Raw genomic sequence first — 24129 nt, 5'->3', positions numbered from 1 at the left:
ACTTCCGATCAAGCCATTCGTCATGAGGGAAAGAAATGAAGGAACGACCCAACCCTCGGTCTCTCTCTCTCTCTCTCTTTCCCCGAGTGCGTCAGTAGATGGAAGACGAAGACCACCGTGCATTCAAGTCGGAAGAGATGATGAAGGGGAGGGGAGGGGAGGGGAGGAGAAAAAAAGGAAAACAGAAAAGAAAAGGCTAGAAGTTTAAAAGACAAAAATACCCTTCAGTTAGGCTCTTATTTGAAATGATTTGAGACTTTCAGCTCTTTATTTGAAACAACATTCATTCTAGGCCCTTATTTGAGAAAAAGAGGCCACTTCATGCCCTTTTTTGAAATTTTCCCTAATTAACTGCATGCGATTCTTTTATTGTTTTGTATATTCGACTAACATACTTTTTTAACTTTTAAAGTTTGAAGGGAAAGTCATTAGAAAGCAATTTAACCTCGGGCCTAAAAAATTTTGGAAAAGAAATGGAAAAAAAAAAACAAAAAAGAACAGGAAAGAGGAAAATTTGGGTGGCATGAGATGAGATGAACGACAGACGGTCTTGTCATGATGACGTGGCAGTTGCCCCAGCCAGTCAGCCGGAGCCACTATTCCTATCCTTCTTTTTGAGTCTCCCTTTGCTTTTCACACCAATTGAGTTCAAGTCCAGCCACACTCTCTCCTCCTCTCTGCTTCATCCACTGACTGGAATACAATTTTCGCAAGCCATGGCCGCCACCACCCCAACCCACCTCTCATTCTGTCTGCATCGCCCTACTCTTTCTTCTCCTTCTCATCCCCGTCTTCTTCGGCGCCCTCATCTCCTTGAGCTCCGACCCCCGACCCCGGGCCGCCTCGCCGTGAGGACGCACGCTACGGGATCGGACTTGCTGGGCGATTTCGGGGCGAGGGACCCTTTCCCGGCGGAGCTAGAGAGCGGTTTCGGAGATAAGGTCCTGGGTAACCTCAACACCGAGCACAAGATCTTGATCCCCGTTGCCTCCGCTCTCTCTCTTGCCGAGCAGGATTTTTCCCCTGTTTCCCCTCTCCAGTCCCCCATGTCCCTCGACGACGCCCAGAAGCTCCTCAAGAAGGTTGAATTTTCCCCTTTGTGATTTTTGTGTTAATTGCTTCTCCTGAGCTACTGCTGCTACATGCTCATATCAAGTTCCAATTTTCACAAATGGAAGAACATTTTTGAAGTGTCGGTGTATCTGTTGACACTGTGGTTTCTCCCATTAGGTTGTTGGGTGGAGACTGTTGGAAGAAGAAAGCGGGCTTAAACTACAGTGCTTGTGGAAGCTGAGGGATTTTAAATGTGGGGTTGAGCTGATTAACCGGATTTATAACGTGGTCGAACCTGCTGGTCACTTCCCAAGTTTGCACTTGGAGCAACCCAATCAAGTTAGAGCTGAATTGTGGACTTCTTCCATTGGTATGACCGTTATTGTTTCTATATTCTTATGGCCAACGGCCTGCTTCGGCATTGTGCAATGAGATGGCTACATGTGATGATCGTAAATATACCCTACTGTGGTGGCCGCAAGATGCGAAACATGGTGTAAGTAGCTGTAGAGCAGTTATTCAAGCACTTTGCAAATTGGGACGTACATAAGAATTATATAGTGATGGATGAGGCACTTTTTTTAAGCTACTGTATCATTTTAGAGGGGAGCTTGAGAAGCATAGTCACTTGATAGGGAGCTATCGACTTATTTTTTGCATGCATGACTGCTTGGGCGACGGGATAAGAAAAACATGATGCTTCTAGTTCTTACTGTGAAGATTGGATTGATGCCACTCCATATGAAATGCACAAGGTTTTCATAGTTAATCCTCCTAGTTTCCGTTTTAGATCGTTTCTCCTGTTGTTTAATCGCTGTATGTTTCCCAATTGCATGGGCAAAATGCGATGCTTGTCTTCACCTTTCGAGGTTGTCGAACTTAATAAAGTTGGTTTTATCGTATACCTCATTTAATAGGTTTTGCACTTGACAATGCAGGGGGTTTGAGCATGAATGATTTCATCGTAGCTGCTAAAATTGACAAGATCAAAACATCAGATCTGGCACCTAAGAAGAGAGTATGGGCATAAGTCAAGAAATTTTTGCACTATAGGAGAAGCGAAATGCTCAAGATAAAGTTTTGCGCCATCCAGTTGATGAGGGGCGGTTCTCCATTGTAAATTGATTCGCGGACTGCTGATCCATTCAATGCTCAATCAGCAGATAAACATTGTGATTCCCCATTATTATTCTTAGATTGGTGGAAACATTGACAAATTTCTTTTCGTTTTGAATGTCTATTCTTAACCATGTTTATTTTTCCTTCTTTCCCTCCAATCCTTTTGATATTTTGTCCAAATTAATCGGCAAATCCTGTTTCTGCCTGGTGAATACTTGAAATGGTTGTCCTGGACCAAGGGAAGTTGTCTGTTCATACCTATTCAGGTTGTAAGAAGTTTGTCATTCAAATGCAGTATGGGAATGAACACAGATGTTGCTTGGATTGCACTCTGCTCATGCAATAGCAGTAGGAAATCCTACTCCTGTGTTGGTACAGGCTTCATGTACGATTACAGCGGATGGAGAACTTATGTTGTTGTTCTTGTTGGAGATGCTCAATGAACTTGTCATTTTTCAGCTTCAGTCTGACCTTTTGGAGATGTTCTATGGTAATGCAACATTGCTTGTCTAAGGAACAAACCCAAACGCAGCGTTTAAGTCGACATATTTGAAGTTAAGTAAGATATTCTATTTATATCGACTCAGGTTCTGTCTTAGTTCGACGAGAAGCAATATTCAAGAGGTAGAAAACCCAACGTACAATGTTTGGATGGAAAAATACATTGGAAAAAGTTTAAGTAAAGGTTTGAAGTGTTCTCTTTATTTCAAAGAAGGGCATTTTTATCATTTCATATTTTAAAATTTCTTTTTCCTTTTCTTTTTGCCCATTTGTTTTTCCTGTGTTTCGGCCGCTGGGACACTCTGCCTCTTCCTCTTCCTCTGTCTCTGTCTCCTCTTCTTGCTTCCATTTTAGGCCTCGCCATCACCGACTAGGTAGGCACAAGCTCTTGTTAAATGGAAGAACTCTCTCTTCCCTTGGTCATTTCAATAAAATATTTTCATCTTTTTTTCCTTTTTTCTTCTTTCTTTTCCTTTTTCCCATTTTTTCATCTTTGTTTCGGCCGGCCACTGAGGGAGGCCTGCGAGGGCTCGCCGGCCGCGGCGAGGCGTCCCTCGCGGCTGTCAAGGGGAGCCCTCGCCCGATCGGCCCGTGAAGCGTATTCGCTGTGAGGTTGAGGGTATTCAAGGTTCACTGGGTTGGCGTACATATACTCAGGAATTTAGCTGGTCAATGTGTTTTGCAACAGGTCGAGGTATGTCAGGTTCTCGAAATCGGCCATGAAGCTCGGGAATTCTCTGTCGAGCAAATGGAGGAAGAGATTGCTCCCCAAGTCCAACAACCTGAGCTTGGAGAGATTGTCGATGGAGGACGGTATCGGGCCCTCGAGATTGCTGTTGCTAACTTCAAAGCTGGTCAGGTTCGGGAACAAAGCGAAGTCAAGCGCATCGAGCGTGCCTCTAAGGCTTGAGCCGAAGAGGCTGATCGCCGAGACTGACCCGCCATTGTTGGAGGCAACGCCAGTCCAGTTGCAGAGATGGGTCAGGTTGGAGAGTGACCATGAGCTCAGAGAAGGTGGAGGAGGGGAGAGAGAGTTCTTCCATTTGACAAGAGCATGTGCCTCTGTGGTCGGTGATGGTGACGCCTGAAATGGAAGCAAGAAGAGGAGATAGGGGAAGGGGAAGAGGAAGATGAAGAGGAAGAGAGTGCCACAGCGGCCGAAACAAAAGAAAAACAAATGGAAAATAGAAAAGAAAAAAGAAATAAAAAAATATAAAATGACGGAAGTGGCCTTGATTAGGACCTTTTGTGAAATAAAGAGGATAATTCGGATCTTTATTTGAAATAAAGTACATTTGAAGTCCTTATTTGAAAGAATAAAAACACTCGGAATTCTTATTTGAAATTTTCTCAGGACATATGCACTGCAGTTCATGGCTCATCATTGTTACAGCAACTGGCTTCATAAGCCCATTTTCCTCAACGCTCGTGTTCTATCGTTTAACCCAAAAAGTAAAAAGACCTCGCGTCGATATAAATTGGTGAAACTATATCGCGTAGGCTTCGATCTTCGACTTTACGACGCTAGGAGAAAGAGACGGGAGCGATGGCCGCAACTGCAGCTGTTTCACCGCCATGCGCCCTCGTACCTTGCCAAGGTGGCTTTTTGTAGCGCGCACGACTTTCTCTAGCGAACCACCGCTGCTCTAGTGCTTCGAGTTCAATCAGTTTTTTGCTTCACTCGGTGTGATGGGACTGATGACGGTTGAATTGTAGGACTTCGTGGAGCTCTGGTTTCAACCCGTAACTTCCATGCCACAAAGAACCAGGTCTGCGTCTGCTTGCTCCCAATGTCTCCGCTTTCGACTTTGACGCGCTGATGTGCGAACCAACAAGTTACTCGCTTAAAAATGAAACAGAGTACATACGAAACTTGATAGGTGAAGGAACTGAGTATTCTTTTGTTCGCCTTCTTATTTGGCCTGCCCAACCTCAAGGACCCAGAAGGTTCATTCAATGCAAATCTTTGTCACGCCCCTGCCCGCGAATAGAATTTTGCTTGGGGAAACCAAATGGGCGAAATAAAGTCGTACTCATTATGTTCGACGAAATGCTTTTTTGGTGACAGCTCTTTACGCACTCGGTGCTAACTGAGCTCGTGCCCGACGGTTTTTTTCTTGAGGGATTTGGGGTTTTCTTTTGCTTGTCCTCTGTATTTCAACTGGAGTATACCCTGGCAGAATAAAGAAAGAGGAGGAAAAAAGAAGCTGGAGTCATTGCAGGATTTACCCCAATAACCATGTTTTGTGCTGCAGAGACAACGTGGAAGGGCTGTTGCTGCTCCAATTTCTGCTAAATTTGACCTGAAGCCTCCACCTTATCCGCTGGTATGGTTTGAACACATCTCTCTTTTGTTCTTATTTTTTTTTTTGGTAAGGTAACTCTTTTGTTCTTATTTAGTCCCCATGGCTTGCATAAACCAGTAGCACTTCCTGCCTTTTGCCTTGTGTTGTTGTGTTAATGGGATCGGTTTGCTGATTTGACGGAATTTATATATGTATTGTCAGTTGGTCCTTTGTAACTAAGCTTATAAATGTCGCACAATCTGTTGCACCAGTGTGCTCTAATCATGGTGATGGCGTTGTTGCTTGGCTTCACAGTCGTTGTGGCTGAATATACTTTCAAACAGTGCATATAACTGAGCTTGACTTAGAGCCTTGGGGTGCCGCCAGTTTGTGTTTGTCAATGTTAAGGCTTCAGATGTCAATATCTCTGCCTCAGGATGCTCTGGAGCCACACATGAGCCAGGACACGATCTCATATCATTGGGGAAAGCACCACCGGGGATATGTTGAAAATCTAAACATGCAAATAGTCGGGACTGACCTAGACGGGATGTCATTGGAGGACATTATCATTCTTTCATACAACAAGGGTGACATTCTTCCTGCTTTCAATAATGCCGCACAGGTAGTAGATTTTAAGTGGTCCTTAAATTGTTTACTTTGTGATGTATCATCATATTAATTGGAACTCCTCATGTATAGTTAATCCTTCCACATGCTTGTGTCCTCAGCTGGGTCCATAGTACTTACAATAGGAGAAGGTAATTATCTCTCAATCTCGTGAGGGGCAAAAGCTAGGACACATTGGGGTTTCATTTTTTAAAGTAGGATCAGTACTTCAAAATTCTTGAAAGAGAATGCGGCTACCAAAATTGCTCAAGATAGGATCTTCCTGTTGCCTAATGGTGAATAAATCCCTTGCAGGACAGCTAGCTTGCCCAATTAGGTATTTCGTATACTAGAACTTTCATATTCACTCTATGGAATAAAGCTGGAGAATGAATTTACATTACCAGAATAGTTTTCTCCTCCTCCCTTTGCCCCTTGAAATGCATTCACCAGTCGCACCTTCTGAGGACTTCAACTTGATTATTTTCTTGCATAATCTGCAGATATGGAATCATGACTTCTTTTGGGAATCAATGGTACCAAATGGTGGAGGAAAGCCATCTGGTGACCTTCTAGGACTGATTGAGAGAGATTTTGGTTCTTTTGAAAATTTTAGTGTGAAATTCAGGTCAGCTGCATCTACACAATTTGGCTCAGGTTGGGTGTGGCTTGCATGTGAGTGGAATTTTTTCTTTTACCTGCCTTAGCTGGTGTGCTCCTGTAACTTTCACCTCCAAATCCCTATTTATCTAAAAATCATGTTGGGTTTTGGTTACTGTGTAGACAAAGCAAATAGGCTCAATGTCGGTAATGCTTCTAATCCACGCCCTTCCGATGAGGACAAGAAGCTAGTGGTGGTGAAGAGTCCCAATGCTGTGAATCCCCTTGTCTGGGATTATTTGGTAAGAACGGTCCGTAAATTTGGTGTCTGTTATTATTCATTGCACTACCATAGATTAATATAATTCAAATGTCATGCATTTATAGATCTCATTCTTTATTTCCTGTAATTTGTTGTGTATAGTATCGCTGCTCTTCTTACACACGTTAATTTCTGTTCTGGCAGCCTGTTCTAACTATTGATGTCTGGGAGGTAATCATGTTTAATCTTACTTACTTTCTTCGTTGGAAGTAATTTATAGATTTCTTTCCCAGCTGTGAGAGCAATTTTCTATTCGAATACTAATCCTGGTATGAAATTCTCTCAACAGCATGCCTACGACCTTGATTATCAGGTACCATAAATCCGCATTTTGGAAGTGGCTTATTTGTGTTGATCTTGTAATGCATCTCTGGGGCCTAAGTGCATCAGTTTCATCTTTTCACAGAGTCGTCGAGCTGATTACGTATCAATGTTCATGGAGAAGCTAGTGTCATGGGAAACTGTGAGTGCCAGACTAGAGATGGCAAAGGCTCAAGTTGCTGAAAGAGAACGGGAGGAGGAGAAGAGGAAATATGGGGAAGACAATGTAAACTCCAGCAATGAAGCTGTTGAGATGTATCTGGATAGCAACATCGAGGATCCAGCGGAATGACGCCATGTTATCGTTTTGGCTGCAATTGTATCATTATGGTCATCAATCGCTTGCAGATTGGGAAGAAAATAGATCAGTCTGAGCAAGCAGAGGGCCCCTAGATATATCAGAATCAGCCTGTATGGATACCTTGTGCCCACCTTGAAACCTCGCAAGAGAAGCACAGAGACGATAAGCCTGCAAGGCGCTCGTGAAGGTTGACGTGGATTGGTTTTGTTCTCTTTGAGATCCGAAGATGGAAAATGCCCAACAGCACTTGATTTTGAATGTTCCTATGGGAGTTGTGACAAGCCTAGGCTAAACTGTATGACTGTTCATCTTACCAGTTCCGATTGTTACACGGGTTAATAACTGTTGCACTCGACCATTTGTTCAAGATGCTGCTATTAGGAATCACGTTTTAAGCAAGTAATTGACAGACAAAGGACTAGGGACTAAACAGTTCACTACTCACGTTTCTTTTCAAGGGACGTTGAAGCATGAAATCAGGATTATCGTAGAAATGACTGAAACTAATTGAAGGTTACAATGACGAAATGCCATCCAAATCCGAGTGACACACTTCCTGAATTACTAATTAGATAACAAGAGGAAGACCTTACACAATGAGGGACAATCATTATCAATGTGGGGAATTTTTACCCTGGATCCAGATTCGCTGGTTGGGTGCTCCACCACCACTGATTTTCTGGCTTCCTATGTACCGAGTCTAGGAAAGTATTTCCCATCTGTGGTTTATCAGGAGGACGCCTCCTGAAATGACATATACACGTGCATCATGAATAAAAGGGTGTCTGAGTATCAAGTCCAAAAGCTGCAGTGGATTTGCAACAATATTCAGCACACGACATCTCATCCTCTTCGAAGTCAAAAAACACTAGTTCCATCCGCCAAGTACATCCAAAAGAAAAGGCCATCTCGTAAGTAGTTCAAAGTATGGACTTGCCATTGAAATGTCCAGAAACATCATCGTGCAAGAATCTATGATCTATTTAGAACTTCCGAGAGGCCGCTCCTACATCCCTCAACTCCCATGATGGTCTAGCCTCTTTAGCAATATCACTCTTGATTGCCCCTTGAATTGGCTTGATGATGAAGAAATACTGTCAACACCCCAGGCAAAAACAATGAACACATTCAGATGTCACGAATTAAGTACACAAGCAAAATGAAAACTGAGAATTGCATCCAAAATCCAGGAATTGATGAACAGGTAAGAAAAGAAAACAAATTAATAATGTACTTGAAAGACCTACTTGGAGTGCAAAAATCAAAGGGATAAATTCTTTCCATCTTCTATTGGGATTCGGCCCTTCAATCAATTTCTTGTCCACCAATATAGCCTTGCTTCCATTCAACGCAACATCTGTCATCTTTTTCACAAGGTTAGGAATCCAAGCAGTTCCATCTGGAAGTATCTGCAGCAATTTACACGACAGTACTATGAACTCAAAGAAAATGATAAACCCAAATACAACAGAGAAGCAAAATAACAGGATAATAGAATTCCAGGAGGCAAGTACTACCTTTTCATCATCCTCATTTTTGTTGCATCTCCCACTGTTCTCAACCAAAACAACAGGAACAGAAGACCCCTACAAGAAAACAAGGAAAATACAAAATGAAAAATACAAAATCTCCACCAACCAATTGATAATTCATTAAACTGTGAATTCTGGCAAATTTACCATTTCCACAAGTAATCCATAGCCAGACACATCATGATTGAGTTGACCAGATTTGGAAGCAAATTTTACTATCCAACAGCAGTCACTCATGGTCCATAAAGTTCAATTTCCCCAGAAGCAAACATAAATGAGCATTCGTTTTAAAACTTTCACGTGTAAGAGACTCCTTATCCTAGAACCCATGGTTATAAGTCCATCAATCAGAGTTCTCTATTAAGAATCATGAATCGTCAAGCCTGATGACCACCCCATCAGCATCATACATGTAAGCCGTGAAACGACCCAGTAAAAGTGATCAAAGTAAAAAGATCCAGTACAACAGTGAGTAGAGGGTACAAATCACAAAGGAAAATTAAGGTCGACAAAGGAAGGCATAACTAGAAAAACCAATATAAGGATAAAAAGAAAGATGATAGAATAGAAAGCAAAAGTACCCATGTGTCTTGCTTCCTAATCCGGGCGCCCAACTTAACAATCTTCATAAGAGCCTCCGATCTTTTATAGAAGAATAAATCATATTCCAAACCATCCGGTGGAGAAAGTTGGGCATGCGTAAGAACAACCAGCGCTCTGCGCCAAATTTCTTTACCAAAGCTATCAGTGATGGCTTTAATGACCTGCTTGTCCAAGTTATCCACCCGGTAAGCATCCAAACGGTCCACATAGAGGAGGATATCAATCGTTCTGTCCAAAAGGAAGCTGCTCGACATACCCAACCAGGAAAAATTACCATTGCAAACATGAAATTATATGAACCCCATAGAGGTTAGTGAGACGAAGCAAGGTGCAACCAACCGTTTTATGATTTCAAGGGTTTGATCGTTGACATATCCTCCTTCAATGAGCCCAGGAGTGTCGATGATGTTCAATGTAAACCCAGCCCTCGAGCGTGAGATCATTACGGGTCTTGGCCCCTCCGACTGTACATAAAAGCAACCAAAAGTGGTCACAAGATTCAAGTGTTTGTATGGAGCGAAATGGTTAGAATGCAGGGAACTACCTGGAAAGCACTAACAGCAACAACTCTTTCGCCGATTATGGAATTAACGGTGGAGGACTTCCCAACCCCTCCTTTCCCCATGACAAGAATCGTCAAGGTGCTCACGTTCTGCAACAGAGTCATACATAAGCAGATAAGCTAACTCCGAGTCAGAGAACTAGGAAAAAAAAAAAAAACAAACACAGAGGAACTTGCGCATTAGGTCGTCCACTACTAGACCAGGTAACTAGGAAAAAGGGACAAAAGGGACTACGAGCCGATTGCTGTCCAGAAACGAAACCTCTGATAGCTGGACATTCGAGTTCAGCACATGAGGAGGAAAAAAAATCAACAAAGAACATGGCAAAAAGATGAAGGGGGACCTCGTGCTTGAGTTTGCCGAGCAAGTCGAGCAATTTCGTCTGCGTGGAAGCCGGGAATTGCTGAATTCCGACCCATTCGCGGATCAATTGAGACGCCATCTCCAACAACTACTCCAGACCTCGTCCTCTGATGCTCAAAGACACAATAAGAGATGCAAGTTTCAGAAAGGAGAAAGTGACGCCAGAATCGAGAACCATTATTCATAAACCCTAAACCCCGAGAAAACAACAAACAAGAGAAATCCGAAGGCGAGTGAAAACGAGAGAGAGAGAGAGAGAGAGAGAGAGAGAAAGGTACCTGAAACCGAAAGCCAGGGATTGGGATTGGGATTGGGATAAGGAAGGCTTTTGGCTTCGCCTGCTCTCCTTCCTCCTTGTAGAACCCACCCAACAACGCTTGCTCCGACTTCTTTCTCACTGGCCGCACCCCAGGGCTACATTCGTCATTTCAGGCTCGTAACGGGCTTCTGTCAATTCGGTTTTGCTTCTCTCCTCCTACCCGAAATTGAAGCGGGTCGGGCAATCCTCTTTATTAGGCCCGATTGCGTGACATCCTCTTCGTTAAAATGGGTCCAAAATTCTTCTCGGTTTTTTTATTTTTATTTTTTTTGGTGAGCTAGGAAACTACTGAACAAATAACACAAGCTATATAAGCATATTCATTAGCTGTTTGCGTCTACTCTACTGTGTAGGATAAATTTAAAATTAAATTCGCTAGTCTTGTATCATTTTTTGTGGTTAAAACAGTTGCGTAGTTCAATACATGGATTTTTTTTATCTTTTTCATCGAGTTTTTATTTTTACCCACTATCTTTATTTAGTTGACATACCATCCTATAGCCGACACGCGGTATCCAAGATTCTATTTTTTCAACTATGATATTTCTCATGTGTTCAGCCTCATAGTTCAATCATCGATAGCGATTTATAGGCTGCAATTAAATTTCGATTAAATTTTGCATTTTGAGTTATCGAATAGATTTATTATTCCTTACTCAATAAATCTAAAAGGTTTCGATCGGAATTAGTCTTTGGATTACGGTACTTCAAAATTCAAAACAACATGAATTATATCTTTCAAAAACCATATATTGTCTAATTTTCATTAAGCCCCTAATTATATGCTTTTGCAAAATTGCTGAAATTACAACAATGTAAGAGTTGAGTTTAGCCTTGTGGATTCCCGGACCCGAATCGCTTGGGCCCCGATGACTTGGGCCCCTCGAATATTTCCAACTTTTTCCTTTTTTTTTTATTATGGTCAGAACTTTTTTCTGTTGATTGACAGAGAATCCGTCGTTTTTTCGTTTTCGTCTTCTTTCTCCTGCCGTGGAAGTTCCATGGGCAAGAAGGAGAATGCTCAGGTAGTGCTGGAATTCATTGACGCTGAGTGAAATGGACAAGAGTAATGCAACATGCTCGGAACATGAAGCTGGTCTCAAAATGGAAGGTTTTATCAGCTGAATGATCACTTGTTTTCTGTTGACAGGGCAGAATTCGTATGCAACCGCATAATTCCTTCCTCGCTGTTCACGCACAGGTGAAGGATGTTTTCCTGTCTAATTTCTGCTGTGCAGTCCAATCCAAGCTCGTGTCCTAAATCCTCAATTTCTCGAACGACGGATCCCATGATTCGCATGGTTGTTCTGTTTTGCTTCCACTGTTGGTGTAGCTCATCATGACCGACACTCAAGTTCATATTCAACTGTGCTTGTTGATCTGTTGTTGTTCAAGACAGCGACTGCTCTATTTTGTCATCACCACCCCAATTTATTTGTCCAGTTATTCAGGTTGTGGACGTCATATTTCAATGTGTTAAATTTTTTGGCTTTTTAACAGGTTGGTCAGGTTTTTTGTTCACCTATGGAACGACCACTATGCCAGCCGCCGATTCAGTGGCAGCTCAAACGGTAGAGCTTCCGAGTTGATTCGTTGGTAGGTAGATATGTTCATTATTCATCTAAATCCAAGACCAAACTGGTAATTTATTTCTGATGGAATTCTCTGATGCCAAAAAAAGAAGAAGAAAGATTGCTCAGTCATTCGTGCTTATTGCTTGTGACTTTTAATGGATGACGGCACAAATAAGAGTTTTCCGTTAATGTTCCCCTGGTGATTTCATATTATGCTCACTACATTCTTCATTGTTTGGCTTGAGGTTCCATTGCCTGAATCATAGTCTATGTAGAATTCGATGATTTTGCAAGTGTAGCATGGAAGGTTAGGTGACTCAATAAGTACGTGGCATTCTATGCTTTTAAGTTTAGTCTACACCGTTTGTTCTTCGTAAAAAAACGAGCTGAGACATCATGAATCATCTTCTAGTTTGACATTTGTTGTTGTTGGGGGAACAGACATGCAGGCAATTAGATATGGATGATATCCACACGATTGCTTGATCCTCATTGCGGAACAACAGCTTGATATCGCCTCCTTTGGTTTGTAAGCTGAGCAAGAAGTAGCCACGGGCTTCATGAGCTTCTTCCAACATATCCAAAATTCTGTCTGTAAAATCCAAGAGCATCAGGGGACAGAGTAACCAATAGTTCTGTAATTGCCAGGAATTTTAAGGTAAATTGTTGAACTGAATACTTAATCATACACTCTTTTGATGTGAGAACCGCTCCCAAATACTTCCTTTTGAGACTCAATAACAGCTGCCTGTGTTTCAGATGGACTGATACTAATCTTTGCCTCTTTTGCCCTGAGTGAACACTTGGACATTGGTCATAGTACTACATATATGGCACGGAAGACAAACAATAGGGAACCACAGTACAGGCATTCTACCAGAAGGAGTGATTACTGGCATTGCAGTCCCGGAATTCAGCAGTTCTTCAGTCTCTTCCAGATAGGAATTTACAATGGTTCTTGTTCTTGATCTGAGTATTGCAGCTCCTCTTAAACCTGGAAAGGATCAATTGCATAAATACATCTGTTGCTGGGTGTCAAAGGAGCTGAACATGTTTCCATGTATAACATTTGTGAGGATATGGTGGTTATGGAATCATTACACGTTGCAGCTGTGGCTGTTAGTGTGATCATGTCAGCTGGTGTTTGGTTCGCAAAACCAGAGTTGATGGCAGAGGCAACCTGGTCTCTGGGTGCCCCTGCTGACTCCGCTGCTTCTGCACAGACAGCAGCCACCAGACTTGTGGCAAAAGAAAGGACATTTCCCATGTCATTGTCATAAGCCACCGTGCTCCTATTATTGTGGCAGTTGATATCATCTACGCCTGTGATGCTGCTGCTGGTGATGCCAGCGATTGCTGCAGCCAAGCGTGCAACAGATAGAACGGCATCTACTTTGGCTGTGTGCAGTCGAAGCTCCTCTTTCTTCCTGTCGTTGTACCACTTGAGTAGGCTGGCCAAAGGTTTTCTTTTTATCCATCCCTTTACATCCTTCAAGTTTAGCCGAATTAAAAGCAAAACGTTTAATGCAGTAACCTAATGTAACTCTGAAAAGATATAGAAGTGCTTCACCATCATTACCCTGCTCAGATCAACTGTTGGATGCTTCTTATGGACAGCTGGGTGGGGCCTCTCAATTGCAAATAATGTCTGTGAAATATTCATGTGCGACAAAAGAGAAAAAAAGAACGTTAGTTGTTCACTTCAATTTCCCATGCATCTAACATGAACATTAAATGTCACTCAAGCCTATCATTGTAGTCTACCCAAGAACGTGGATTAACGTTTGAAAGTGAACAAAGGACTGTAAAAGGCTCAAATTAATCAGTTGATTGTTGATATTATCGGCTAGAGCCTGATGATTTTGCGAAACTGCTGCTTGGAGGCTTGTTCATGTCCTAGTTAAGATTTCTTATTAGGAAATCTGACCCCTCGAGTCCATGGTTGGTGCTAACCATAGTTCAAGTGAGCCAAATAGTAGCAATATGTCATGATAGAGTTTTGCTATTGCGGTTGCATGCAAAAGAAAGTGTTTCAAGTGTGTAAAAGTTCATCACTGGTGCGACAATTAACTCATACATATGCCCTAAACTTTTGGCGAAGTTAAAGTTGTTCGGGATTGTGAATAGTACATGTTGACGGGATTTCGTAATATGAATGAACTGACATAGGATTATATGTTACCTGTAGGCTATCCATTCTACTGACAGTACTTTGTTTGCTTTGACTCCAATTGTTTCTGTTGCTTTCAGAGTTTTGTGCGTGCTTCCTCGTAGTATGAACATCACAGAGAAAGGTACTTTCTTTTGTTTCCGCTGTTTCTGATTCTCCATCATGATCTCCTGTTCTATAACCCTCATTTAGCTCCTCATCAGGCTTTCTTTGAAAGCTGCTATCCTCTAGAGGAATTAACAGATTCTGTGAAGAGAAATCAGTGAAATCATTTACGTGATAAGAATGACTATATTTTGAATTTTTTCCCGGCTGGATGCCAAAATAGTAGAGCAATGCTGAAACATTTTCTGAATGAGAAGGACTAGCCCCACCCGGAATGATTTTGGTGCTCTCTTTCATGTATCTGTACTCATGTCTCGTTGGAAATGGCTGAGAATTGTTTCGAATGAGCGTAACATGGGAAGATTTCTTACATTTGACAAGAAAATGCTTAGGAAGTCAGAGGCTGCTGGGCTCCATGAGCGAGACAGATACTCCATGGTACTAATTGGACTGCCAAGGACGTCCAGAGACTGGCAACAGAATGAAGGTGGCTCTCTCCTCGCGTATTGATTTCTTCCTGTCCAGAAAGCATCTGGCAACTCCCGTTGCTGAAAAATTTCATGGAAGACAAAGAAAAATAAGGAAATGTTGAAATGACTATGCTGTCTGAGTGAAACAAGCTGCCATCAATTGTCAATCTCTGCACTTAACTTACCGTATAAGTTGGCAATTGGTGCTGAGTTTTGAATGCAACCCTTCCGAGCCTATTGCTTCCTCGTACTTCCTCCATTTCAAGGTTAAACTTCTACCATCAATAAGATTCCATCATTCTTTGCTTACTAAACTCTAAGGTCTGCAACAGGCAATGTCTACCACTTCTTAACAACAGTGAAGGTCTATATGCAAGAGGACTTGCATTTCCACCATGCCCATCTCATGCACCTCCACACGAAAGTTGCATTACCATCGGGAAAAAATAGAAAGAAACCCACAAAAGAGAAAATGATAGGTGCTGTACCAGATGAGGACTGCATGTGAATTCTAGAGTGTCGGGCCTGAGATGATTTAGTCAAGGGGTTGATGTAGAGCATGGGCAACCTGACAAAGATGTACTCTGCACCAGTTGAACTTCTGTATAGTTAACTATAGCACAGGGTAAGGTGCATCTCAACTCTCAGCTGCCCAAAGTTATTGTGCAGAACCAGTTTTCACCTGATTAATTACGCTATTTACAAGTTTAAAATGTTGCCATTAAGGAGGAGGATTTGTTATAATATATGAGTGCATACACTAGAGCCTATTCCCACTTTACAGGAGGCATGAAAAAATGGGTCTGATACTGACTAGTCTATCTGCTTCTGATTTCAGATTTAGTCACGCAGAGTATTAATGAACAATTGCTACAGAATTGGAAGTAAAGAAATAAAGGATCAAACAAGTGAGGGTAAACTTCTCACAGTGACAGAGCCGAAAAATGCAAGGTGAAGAACTATGATGCTAGCACTATTCCACAGGAGTCGTCAAGTCGGAGAAGTACAACGGAGACATGCTGTAAGTGGAATGTCTTGTGCCTAGAAATCCTGCTTAAAGCTCCAGCATTCTTTTATAACTGTGCTTAGGCGTTCCAATTGGGGAAGGCGTTCCATTTACGTCGAAAACCTAACCACGAGAAGATTAATAATTGGTAGTGAGGATTAGCATTTGGAAAAGAAGATCATGACATTTTTAGAAGGACTCACAATGTCAACGTTGCACAGTTTTCCATCTAAGAGAGAACTTCAGCTTAATGTGGAAAGTGTATTTTCCTGCTTCAAGAAATGCTTGGGACCACCTCAAGAATGGAGATTTGCACCCTAAACTGACGGCCACCTTGTCTATAATATTGTATTGACTGTTTTTAGCAACTACCACCAATCTTCGAAGTTGTACGTGACCAACATGCCAACTTGTTCAAGCATCGGGATCCATCCAATAGACATGGACCGGGGATCTATGCACTGGCTAGTGCAGGCGTTTTCCCTGTGACTGATTAGCTTCTTCTGGCGCTCCAATACCCAGCATCCTCCTCCATTTGAGGTTTAGACTGTTACTGTACTACATACTCTTTTGCAAAGTGCGATCAAACTAGGAGCTGTAAAGATTGGAGAGAAAGGCATGGCTGAGCTCTTTTCCCTTGGCAACAAAGAAAACGAGATTGATCGATATCAAAACGTGTATTGAGTACGTAATTGGTTAGCTTGTGAATCATCTTTTGTAGGGGAGAACACGATCATGTCAGTAAGACTTGATAGACTCCTCGGGGGTCTCTCTCTGTCTGGCTAAGTGCATGATCCTAAAAGATAAATGGCTGATATATGGTGCAGAAGAGATTAGCATAGGCCGAGCACCTCACAAGCCCACATGTCTCCCACACCCGACGGAAGATTGCCCTCTTTAGTCAACCTTAAACCCCGAAGAATTATCTCCTCCTGCAAAGAAAGCATTCTAAATTGCCAGTGTTCCCATCCACTGGGCCATGGGGCGGATGCTAGCTCATGCCTTCATGATCTTCCTCCTCTCAACTGCTAGTTCTTTTCATTTTGAACTTTTCTCCTGGTTTGTCATTTGCTTAGCCTAATTACACAACCCATCACATAAAAGAACGGGTAGATCGGCTCCTTTTCACCTAATAGAATCCAACTTGTAAGGTACTGGTAACAAAAGACACAACTTCTCTTCTCCAGTTATCCGTAGTAAGGAAGGGAGAAGGATCGTACTAGGTTGAACTGTACTGATCTGTCTGAACTTACCAAGATTATTTTTTTGTCCATGTAATCAGTTCAACAAAATTGCATGACAGCCTTCAAGGTTACATATTTTGTCCAGCTTAGGTTCCGGTCAAATTCAACATTGAAGTATGGTGAAGTGCACGCTTTGATAAAATGTCCAAGTGGGATTAAAGAGTACGTTCTCAAACTCAGTGGCTTAACTCAACTTCTGTCGGAGCAGCTTCACATTAGCGAATAACCAAACGGGATCAACTACAAAACTTATTTCATATTCTCCATCTTTGACGCACCAAAAACGATTTCAGAGCATACAGGACCAAGAACAGTACAAGGTGCAAACTACATAAACGTTTCATAAATCGGTTCACTCTGATGAATGTCCGGATAATCTACTTTTTCTATACATCCGCAGCTTTCCTCACTTTGAAATAAGCAAGAAATTAATGTTCCCAGCTACATTTGGAACTTACACCGCAAATCATGAACGCTATCAAAAGTTTCATTTACATCACCAGGGCTATACATCTGCGGACAGATCTTATGTCCATTGAGGCAACAATAGTGCTCTTGAAGGTTTTCCTTGTATTACATCCGAAGAGAGTCCCTTGGGCAAGACTAATGCACAAGAAGTTTGCTTTCTTTGACACCCAGCAATTGCCAAGTCCTCGACATCAGATCTCTTTTTTCATGCAGTTTGTCCAAACGATTCCTCTGGAAAAAGAAGCCTTTCCAAGCACCCATTTCATCTGTTCTCAGCATTGGATACACTTCGTATACTGGAATTGTGGAGTTTCCAGCCAGAGGCAAATTATTGTCCAAGGCTTGAGACATATACACAGATGAATGCTTCTTGACTTCAGAAGACAACTGTGGTCCTTACGGGATGGTGACTTAAGTCTCCTCCAGCAGTTGACACTTCTTGGATTTGATCACTCACGTTTGGAGTTGCAACAAATTCACGCGAAAAAGAGGTCCTAAACATGCACGAAAAAAATGTTCATTAACCAGATGAATTCTTCGCCTTGCATTCTTCACATCCTGATCTCTGTTCATATTAAAGATGTTCATTAACCTTAGTAGCAAGAGTTGGACATAGACAATGGAACATCACTCTCCAGGAGTCTGGAGGATAGAAAGAGTCCTAAGGAACATGAGTCAGACAATGGAACTCCTCCTCCAATAAGAGAACATGTGTAAATGATCCATTTTCCCACAGAGATGTATCAGGACATATTGAAACCGGCTATATATTTCTCCTCAATCTTACGCATGACCTTCCTAACAATTTTTCTTTTGCAGCCTCTCATTATTTTCTGTCCTCCTAAGCTCAACGATTTTCATCTTGTTCAGTTTCTCTTTTGCCCCTTCTATATCAGCTCGAATGGCTTTGTCCCTCCTATCATCCGACAACAAAGCCAACCTAGAAAATTTCTTGGGGCTAATCACTCCAAGCCTCTCAGTTATGTCCTTAAATGCAGGAACAATGCCACGCCTTATGAAACATCCATCAATAAGTTGCATAGAATTGAACTCGGGAAGAGAAGGAGCGTCTCTTAACTCCAGGTCCAAGCAAAATGGGGATTCCTTCAACCACATCCTCAGAGAGTGGGCCTTAGCTACAAGAAGGCCGGACCTGGTCTTACATGGCAGGAATGGAGATCCCATCTCCCACAGAAAAGCCTTGAGAGTGCTGTTAAGAGAAACCAGGTTGTACTCTGCGGTGCCTGTTATCAAAACTACAGATTTTGGGGATTCAGGGTTTCCCTGCAGAGATGCATCCTGCAATAGAAAGCTCTCAACACTTATTTGAATAGGCAAAGGAAACTTCATAAACACCATAGCAAAAATTGGCAATTGAAACTAGTCTATAACACATCGCCCCCCCAAAAAAAATAGTCTATAACACTATCCCACATATTATTAGACAGCAACTTCACCGCAACAACAGATATGGTGAGTCTTCCACGGCCTTTAGAGGCGTTGAAGATAACAGATACTCTCAACCTACAGAGAGTTTAGTTCTTCTATGACTTTAGTTTTATGTGTATCTACAAAACTTCTGTGCAAAGTGCAGTCTTGTGTCAGATCAGTTTCTGATACTAAAAACATTGAAACAAAAAATGTCAGCAATAATACATGTATAGATAGGCTATGCAAAGCTATACGTGACAAACTTCAAGTATCTTCAACTATCAATGCGAAGCTATAAGCGATAAGTTTCAAGTATCTTTAACTATCATTAACTGTATTTCAAGCAGGCGTCAGCAATCTTCTGAAATTTACAATATATATTCAACAAAGCAGGTATATATATGTTTAGTATAGATAATAGTTCCCTGGAAGAAGCAAAGAATGACAGAGATTCATATCTACATCCGCACACACTGTTCGATTTTGTAGAATGTGAGCTATTTAGCAAAAAGCAATAAGAGAGAGAGAGAGAGAGAGAATGTGCCTGCATGTTGTCAAGCCATAAAGTAAGACCAACAAGAGCTGAACCAGCAGACAGCTTTCTAAAATCGGCCCCCCAATCCTTTTCAGCTACCCTGCATCAAGTAGACAATACGGCAAACTGCTATCAGCAGAAAGAAATTCAACCAAGTCCAGACCTGTTATTGTGGGAGATATTCAATCAATCAATCAGTTCAGCCACAAGTTTTAACCCCCATAACCCGTCCGGTGTCAAAACTTAAAACTACATGAACCAAAATACTGGCAACACCCAGCAACTAGTTTTATTCCTTGGAAGAAATCTGCTTGACCTATATGTTTAATGAAAAAGGAGATTCTAGAAAAGGTGATGACAGTACAAAGCACCTGAACACATCCTTCCGGTAGATACTTTTCTTCATCGCCAACTGAAAGACCCAGGAAGCAGTGGCACGAAGCTCAAATGCCCACAGAAGATCCTCTAAAGCGTTGACAAAATTAAAAGCAGCATTGTCTTCCAAAGGATGTAACTTCTCCAGAAAAAAGTCTACCTCTGAAACTAGTGACTCGCCCTTTCCTGTGAGAAGCCTTTGAAACAAACGCAGCCAAAGCATAACATTCTTAAGTTCATAAAAGGGGAGAGTGAAACCTAGCATTGTCATTTCTCATATCTGAGCAGCAATTAAGTAATGATTACCTGATGGGAAGATTGAATCCAGCACATTTCAATGCATTCAAGAGATTAATGGCCTCGCATGCATGCTGGGACAAACTTGCAGCCCTCACGAAGCATGTCCATATCCTGTGGTCGGGTTCCACCCCCTCACTCTTCATTTCATCAAGCTTTTGAATGGCAATGCTATAGTCACCATTTTTCAGGTAAGCATCAATAACTGAACTGTATGGTAATGTACTCAGATTTATTCCTGTTACTTTCAAGTTTTCAAGGACTCTTTCAGATTCCTGAGGATGTCCAGAGCTTCCATAAGAAACCATAAGCAAGTGCATTGTGGCGATTGTCGGCTCTACCCCAGCCTCTTTCATCACTAACAGCAAATTTTCAGCTTTAGAATGATCTCCCAAGTCTCTGTAGAGTTTCAACATAATGTGGTAAAAGGAACGATCTAATTTGTACCCTTTCGAATGCAACTCCGTGAAAAGTTCTTCGGCTTGTTCCAAGTTATGCTGCTTGGCAAAGGAAGAAATCAAGCTCTTGTACGTGGATAGCTTAGGTTCCAAGCTGAGCCTTCTCATTTCATGCATCAACACTATACCTTCTTCAGCCCGACGGTCTCTGCAGTACATTACAATCAAAGTATTATATGTCTCTTCATCTGGCTTAAGGCCAGCTTCTTGAATTTTCTGGTACACTTGAACTGTCTTTCTGAAGTCCTCAATCCCTGTGTACAATTTAAGCATAGAATTCCATATTGAAAGATCAGGTTTAAACCCTGTATCTACCATCTCGGACACCATGGCTTCAACATCCCTTACTCTTCTCCCTTTGCACAACAATCCGATCATGATCCTGTAAAGATGCATGGTAGGAACATAACCCGCTGCCTTCATTCCAGCATATATCTTCTTCACTTCAAATATGTTTCCAGATTGAGCAAAAGCATCAAGCATCAAAATAATAGAACTCTTGCTTATCTTGAAACCCATATCTTGCAACTCCTCGATCACCACGTAAAGTTCATCCAACCGCCCATCAGTGATTAAAGCTTGCAAGAGACCATTGATGGACTCCAGTGTAGGAGCAGGGCCATCTCTCATTAACGTATTGAAAATAGCCCTCGCGTGCTCGTAACAACCACTGGCAGCATAAGCGTGTATCAGTGCATTCCAAACCTTACGATCTACCGAACGTCTCATTCTAAGACCTCCCACCAAACTTTCTGCTTTCTGCCACAGCTTCACAACACCATATGCCTCGATGATACTAACATATATTGAGTTATCATCAAACAAAATACCTTTTCTTTCTGCCTCATCAACAAAACAATGGGCTGTCTCGGGGAAGCCCATTCTACAATATACAAGTGCCATGATCTCGTACAGCCGCTTTGACGGTGCAATGCAGTAGAACCTCATGTCCGAAATGACCTGAGAAGCTTCAATAAAAAGTTCATTGTCTAAACAGCATTGAACCAAGGACTCATAAAAGATATAACTTCCACTGAATGAACCATATGCACTAGTTTCACTATACTCTTCCAGGGCAGCATCTATTTTGCCTGCCTTGCAAAGCATAATCACCAGTGCTTCACTAATCAGTGCATTGGATCCGGCATGCTCCCTCAAAAACTCAAGCAAGTTTAATCCCTCTGCATGCCTGCCTGATGAGCTATATGAACTCAATATAGATAACAGATCTGTGCGATCCAATTCATGCCCATCGCTGATTGCTAATCGTAACATCGTAGCAGCAAGATCATAGCATTCCCCCCTCACGAGAGCTGAACAAATGACTGATGGGTTCATACAACACAAGTCTCCCATATCTTTGACCAACTTGTCAATATTGTCCACATCGTTCTCCCTCCTAAGACCATGCAGCATGACCTCATAAAGGGCACGATCAGGCCTGAAATTGCTAGATAGCATTTCCTGGTATAATACCATTGCCTTCTTCGTCTCATTGAACCTGAAAAGTATGTCCAACATAACTGAATAAGCGAGATAATCGGGTTTTATCCCCGCCCTACACATGCAGTTGAAGGTCTCTTCAGCCTCGACACGCTTCCCTGCCTTAGCATAGGCACAGATTAGGGCACTATACGTGCGCAGCGTGGGTTTAATCCCCGCGTCCAACATCTGTGACATAACATTTGCAGCTTGCGCTATTTTATTTGCTTTTCCAAGTGAATCAATCAGAACAGTGAAAGTAACAGCATCAGGGTTCCGGCCAAGCAATTTCATGTCTTCATAAATTTGCAAGGCCAGATCAGTCTTGCCCTGCTTACCATACATGTGGATAATAGTGTTGTACGTCATCTCATCTCTCCCAAACCCTTTCTTCACCATTTCCTCACAAATCTCCTTGACCTTCTCTACTTTCCCTTCTCTTGCAAATGCATACAACAAAGAGTTATACGTCACTGCATCAGGGAAAAATCCCTTGGACTCCAGTTCCTTAAACAACTGTTCAGCCTTACTTGATTGTCCACATCGACCATACACTGATATCATGGCATTGTAAGTCCACAAATCAGGTTGACAGTTATGTGCCTCCATGTCATCATATACTTTCATTGCCTCCTCCAAATTAGACCCACGAGAACACGAACTTATAAGAGTGTTGTAAGTTATTATGTCAGGCCTAAGACCGGACCTCCTCACCTCACCTAAAAGCTCAGCAGCTAAACCAGGCACCATAGAATTTGACTTCAAGCGGGCATTCACCAGAGTATTGAAGCTCACGAGATCTGGCTCGCAACCACGTTCGTGCATTAAATCGAGCAGTTCTTGGGCCTTACCAAACCTCCCGGTCCGAGCATAAACACCCATCATTGCATTATAAACCTGAACAGTATCACCCACGGAATTCTCGGCCCTGGTGAAAATCTCGACAGCTAACGCCTCTTGATTAGCCTTTCCCAGCACCGACAAGATGGTGGCGAGCATTCGAGCGTTGGGCGAATACCAATGCCGCAAATTCAGCCATTCATAGACCTCCAACGCACGTTGCCAGCTGCATTGGCCGACCCATTTGACCACAAAGCAAAAGTCAGTGGGGGTCATCTGAACCGGCCGATCATCCAACACATCGGCCACGAACTCCTCGGGCTTCAAAGCAAGTATTCGATCAGTGTAGAATTTGACCCTCTCTCTCCAGTCTTTGGCCCTCTTGAGAGCCAACTTGTTCATCTTCTTGATCTTGTTCCTGCTGGGATGGCCTAACCCGTCCTGCGAGAGCGACTCTTCATTCACGTCCAATGGCTCCACCATATCCAAACTTCGCCTCTCCTCCTCACTCTCGCCACCCGGAACATGTTCGAAATTGGGTTTGTCAGTAGCATGATAGAGCGAAGGTGGAGCGACCAAGAATTGAGAGCGAGGAGTTAAACTCTCGGGGAGCTTAAGGTGGGGCCATCTGACGGACGGGGAAGCTCGGCTGTAGGTGAACTTGGAAGGGTTGTCGTCGGCTTGGTCAGGGTCAGTAGTGAAGGAGGAGGTTGAAGAAGAGCAAGAAACAAATTGGGTCATGGAAGCCGAATCGAAGTGGGCTGTGGAGGATGAAGGTGATGCGAAAATCAGACGGCCAGTGCAAGCAGCTGCAGTGCCCATCAATGGATGCTGCAACTGCTTACAATCCGGGGTTGGTGAATTCAATTCCCCCGCTCTAGTTTCTTCTCAAGTAACGGGACGCTGCGTTATCCATCCAGACGAAAACTAAGCTAAAGATAAAATCTTTTGGGTTTTGGAATCATGGGTCGCTGGAATCTGTGAACATCTCTCGAGATATTTATGCCCCGAAACTTTCCGGGTACCCAAAGAGAAATCAGGCCCATTGTTTATGGCCTGATACTCTGTCCTGTGAAGGGAAGTGAGCAACTGAATTGGCTTTGCAATTTGCATATAAACCATCTCGAATCCTGATGCTTCCATGTGATATTTAAAGAAAGTTGTCTCTACCTTGCTGGTTCCT

At 42.5% G+C, this 24129-nt stretch overlaps 4 protein-coding genes and 1 long non-coding RNA gene across 9 annotated transcripts; 3 read left to right on the top strand and 2 right to left on the bottom strand.

Annotated features, from left to right (window-relative positions):
* Positions 1-662: 662 nt before the first annotated feature.
* On the top strand, positions 663-2483 carry LOC125312484 (probable pterin-4-alpha-carbinolamine dehydratase, chloroplastic). Its single transcript, XM_048271320.1, has 3 exons — positions 663-1082; positions 1231-1423; positions 1992-2483. The coding sequence occupies exons 1-3, from the start codon at positions 717-719 to the stop codon at positions 2081-2083; spliced, it is 651 nt and encodes a 216-aa protein (XP_048127277.1). The 5' UTR covers positions 663-716; the 3' UTR covers positions 2084-2483.
* Positions 2484-4144: 1661 nt separating this feature from the next.
* On the top strand, positions 4145-7507 carry LOC115742750 (superoxide dismutase [Fe], chloroplastic). Of its 4 annotated transcripts, XM_030677228.2 has the most exons (9): positions 4145-4271; positions 4390-4442; positions 4929-5000; positions 5395-5583; positions 6071-6242; positions 6351-6469; positions 6634-6660; positions 6779-6802; positions 6896-7507. In XM_030677228.2, exons 1-9 carry the CDS (start codon positions 4220-4222, stop codon positions 7100-7102), a joined length of 915 nt encoding a protein of 304 aa, XP_030533088.1. In that variant the 5' UTR covers positions 4145-4219; the 3' UTR covers positions 7103-7507. The 4 variants fall into 4 exon arrangements, with proteins under 4 accessions (XP_030533088.1, XP_048127276.1, XP_030533087.1 ...); XM_048271319.1 differs by lacking the exon at positions 6779-6802; XM_030677227.2 differs by lacking the exon at positions 6779-6802 and having other exon boundaries at positions 6863-7507.
* Positions 7508-7897: 390 nt separating this feature from the next.
* Positions 7898-10617, bottom strand: LOC115742749 (translocase of chloroplast 34, chloroplastic-like). Its single transcript, XM_030677226.2, has 8 exons — positions 10451-10617; positions 10153-10279; positions 9791-9898; positions 9586-9710; positions 9225-9489; positions 8629-8697; positions 8359-8520; positions 7898-8205 (listed from the first exon to the last, which is right to left on the bottom strand). The coding sequence occupies exons 2-8, from the start codon at positions 10249-10251 to the stop codon at positions 8095-8097; spliced, it is 939 nt and encodes a 312-aa protein (XP_030533086.1). The 5' UTR covers positions 10252-10279; positions 10451-10617; the 3' UTR covers positions 7898-8094.
* Positions 10618-11503: 886 nt separating this feature from the next.
* On the top strand, positions 11504-15334 carry LOC115742758. Of its 2 annotated transcripts, none has more exons than XR_004015603.2 (5): positions 11504-11692; positions 11992-12087; positions 12507-12723; positions 12825-13526; positions 14316-15334. It is a non-coding gene; the product is annotated as an uncharacterized LOC115742758 (long non-coding RNA). The 2 variants fall into 2 exon arrangements; XR_007196699.1 differs by lacking the exon at positions 14316-15334 and adding an exon at positions 14063-14247 and having other exon boundaries at positions 11504-11651; positions 12825-14028.
* Positions 15335-17364: 2030 nt separating this feature from the next.
* On the bottom strand, positions 17365-24113 carry LOC115742739 (pentatricopeptide repeat-containing protein At3g18110, chloroplastic). Its single transcript, XM_030677200.2, has 4 exons — positions 20176-24113; positions 19866-20066; positions 19504-19594; positions 17365-18827 (listed from the first exon to the last, which is right to left on the bottom strand). The coding sequence occupies exons 1-4, from the start codon at positions 23766-23768 to the stop codon at positions 18327-18329; spliced, it is 4386 nt and encodes a 1461-aa protein (XP_030533060.1). The 5' UTR covers positions 23769-24113; the 3' UTR covers positions 17365-18326.
* Between the last annotated feature and the right edge of the window lie 16 nt (positions 24114-24129).

The sequence above is a fragment of the Rhodamnia argentea genome, chromosome 10, assembly GCF_020921035.1.
Source record: "Rhodamnia argentea isolate NSW1041297 chromosome 10, ASM2092103v1, whole genome shotgun sequence".
NCBI classification, from domain to species: domain Eukaryota; kingdom Viridiplantae; phylum Streptophyta; class Magnoliopsida; order Myrtales; family Myrtaceae; genus Rhodamnia; species Rhodamnia argentea.
This window is presented reverse-complemented; position numbering and strand designations above follow the sequence as displayed.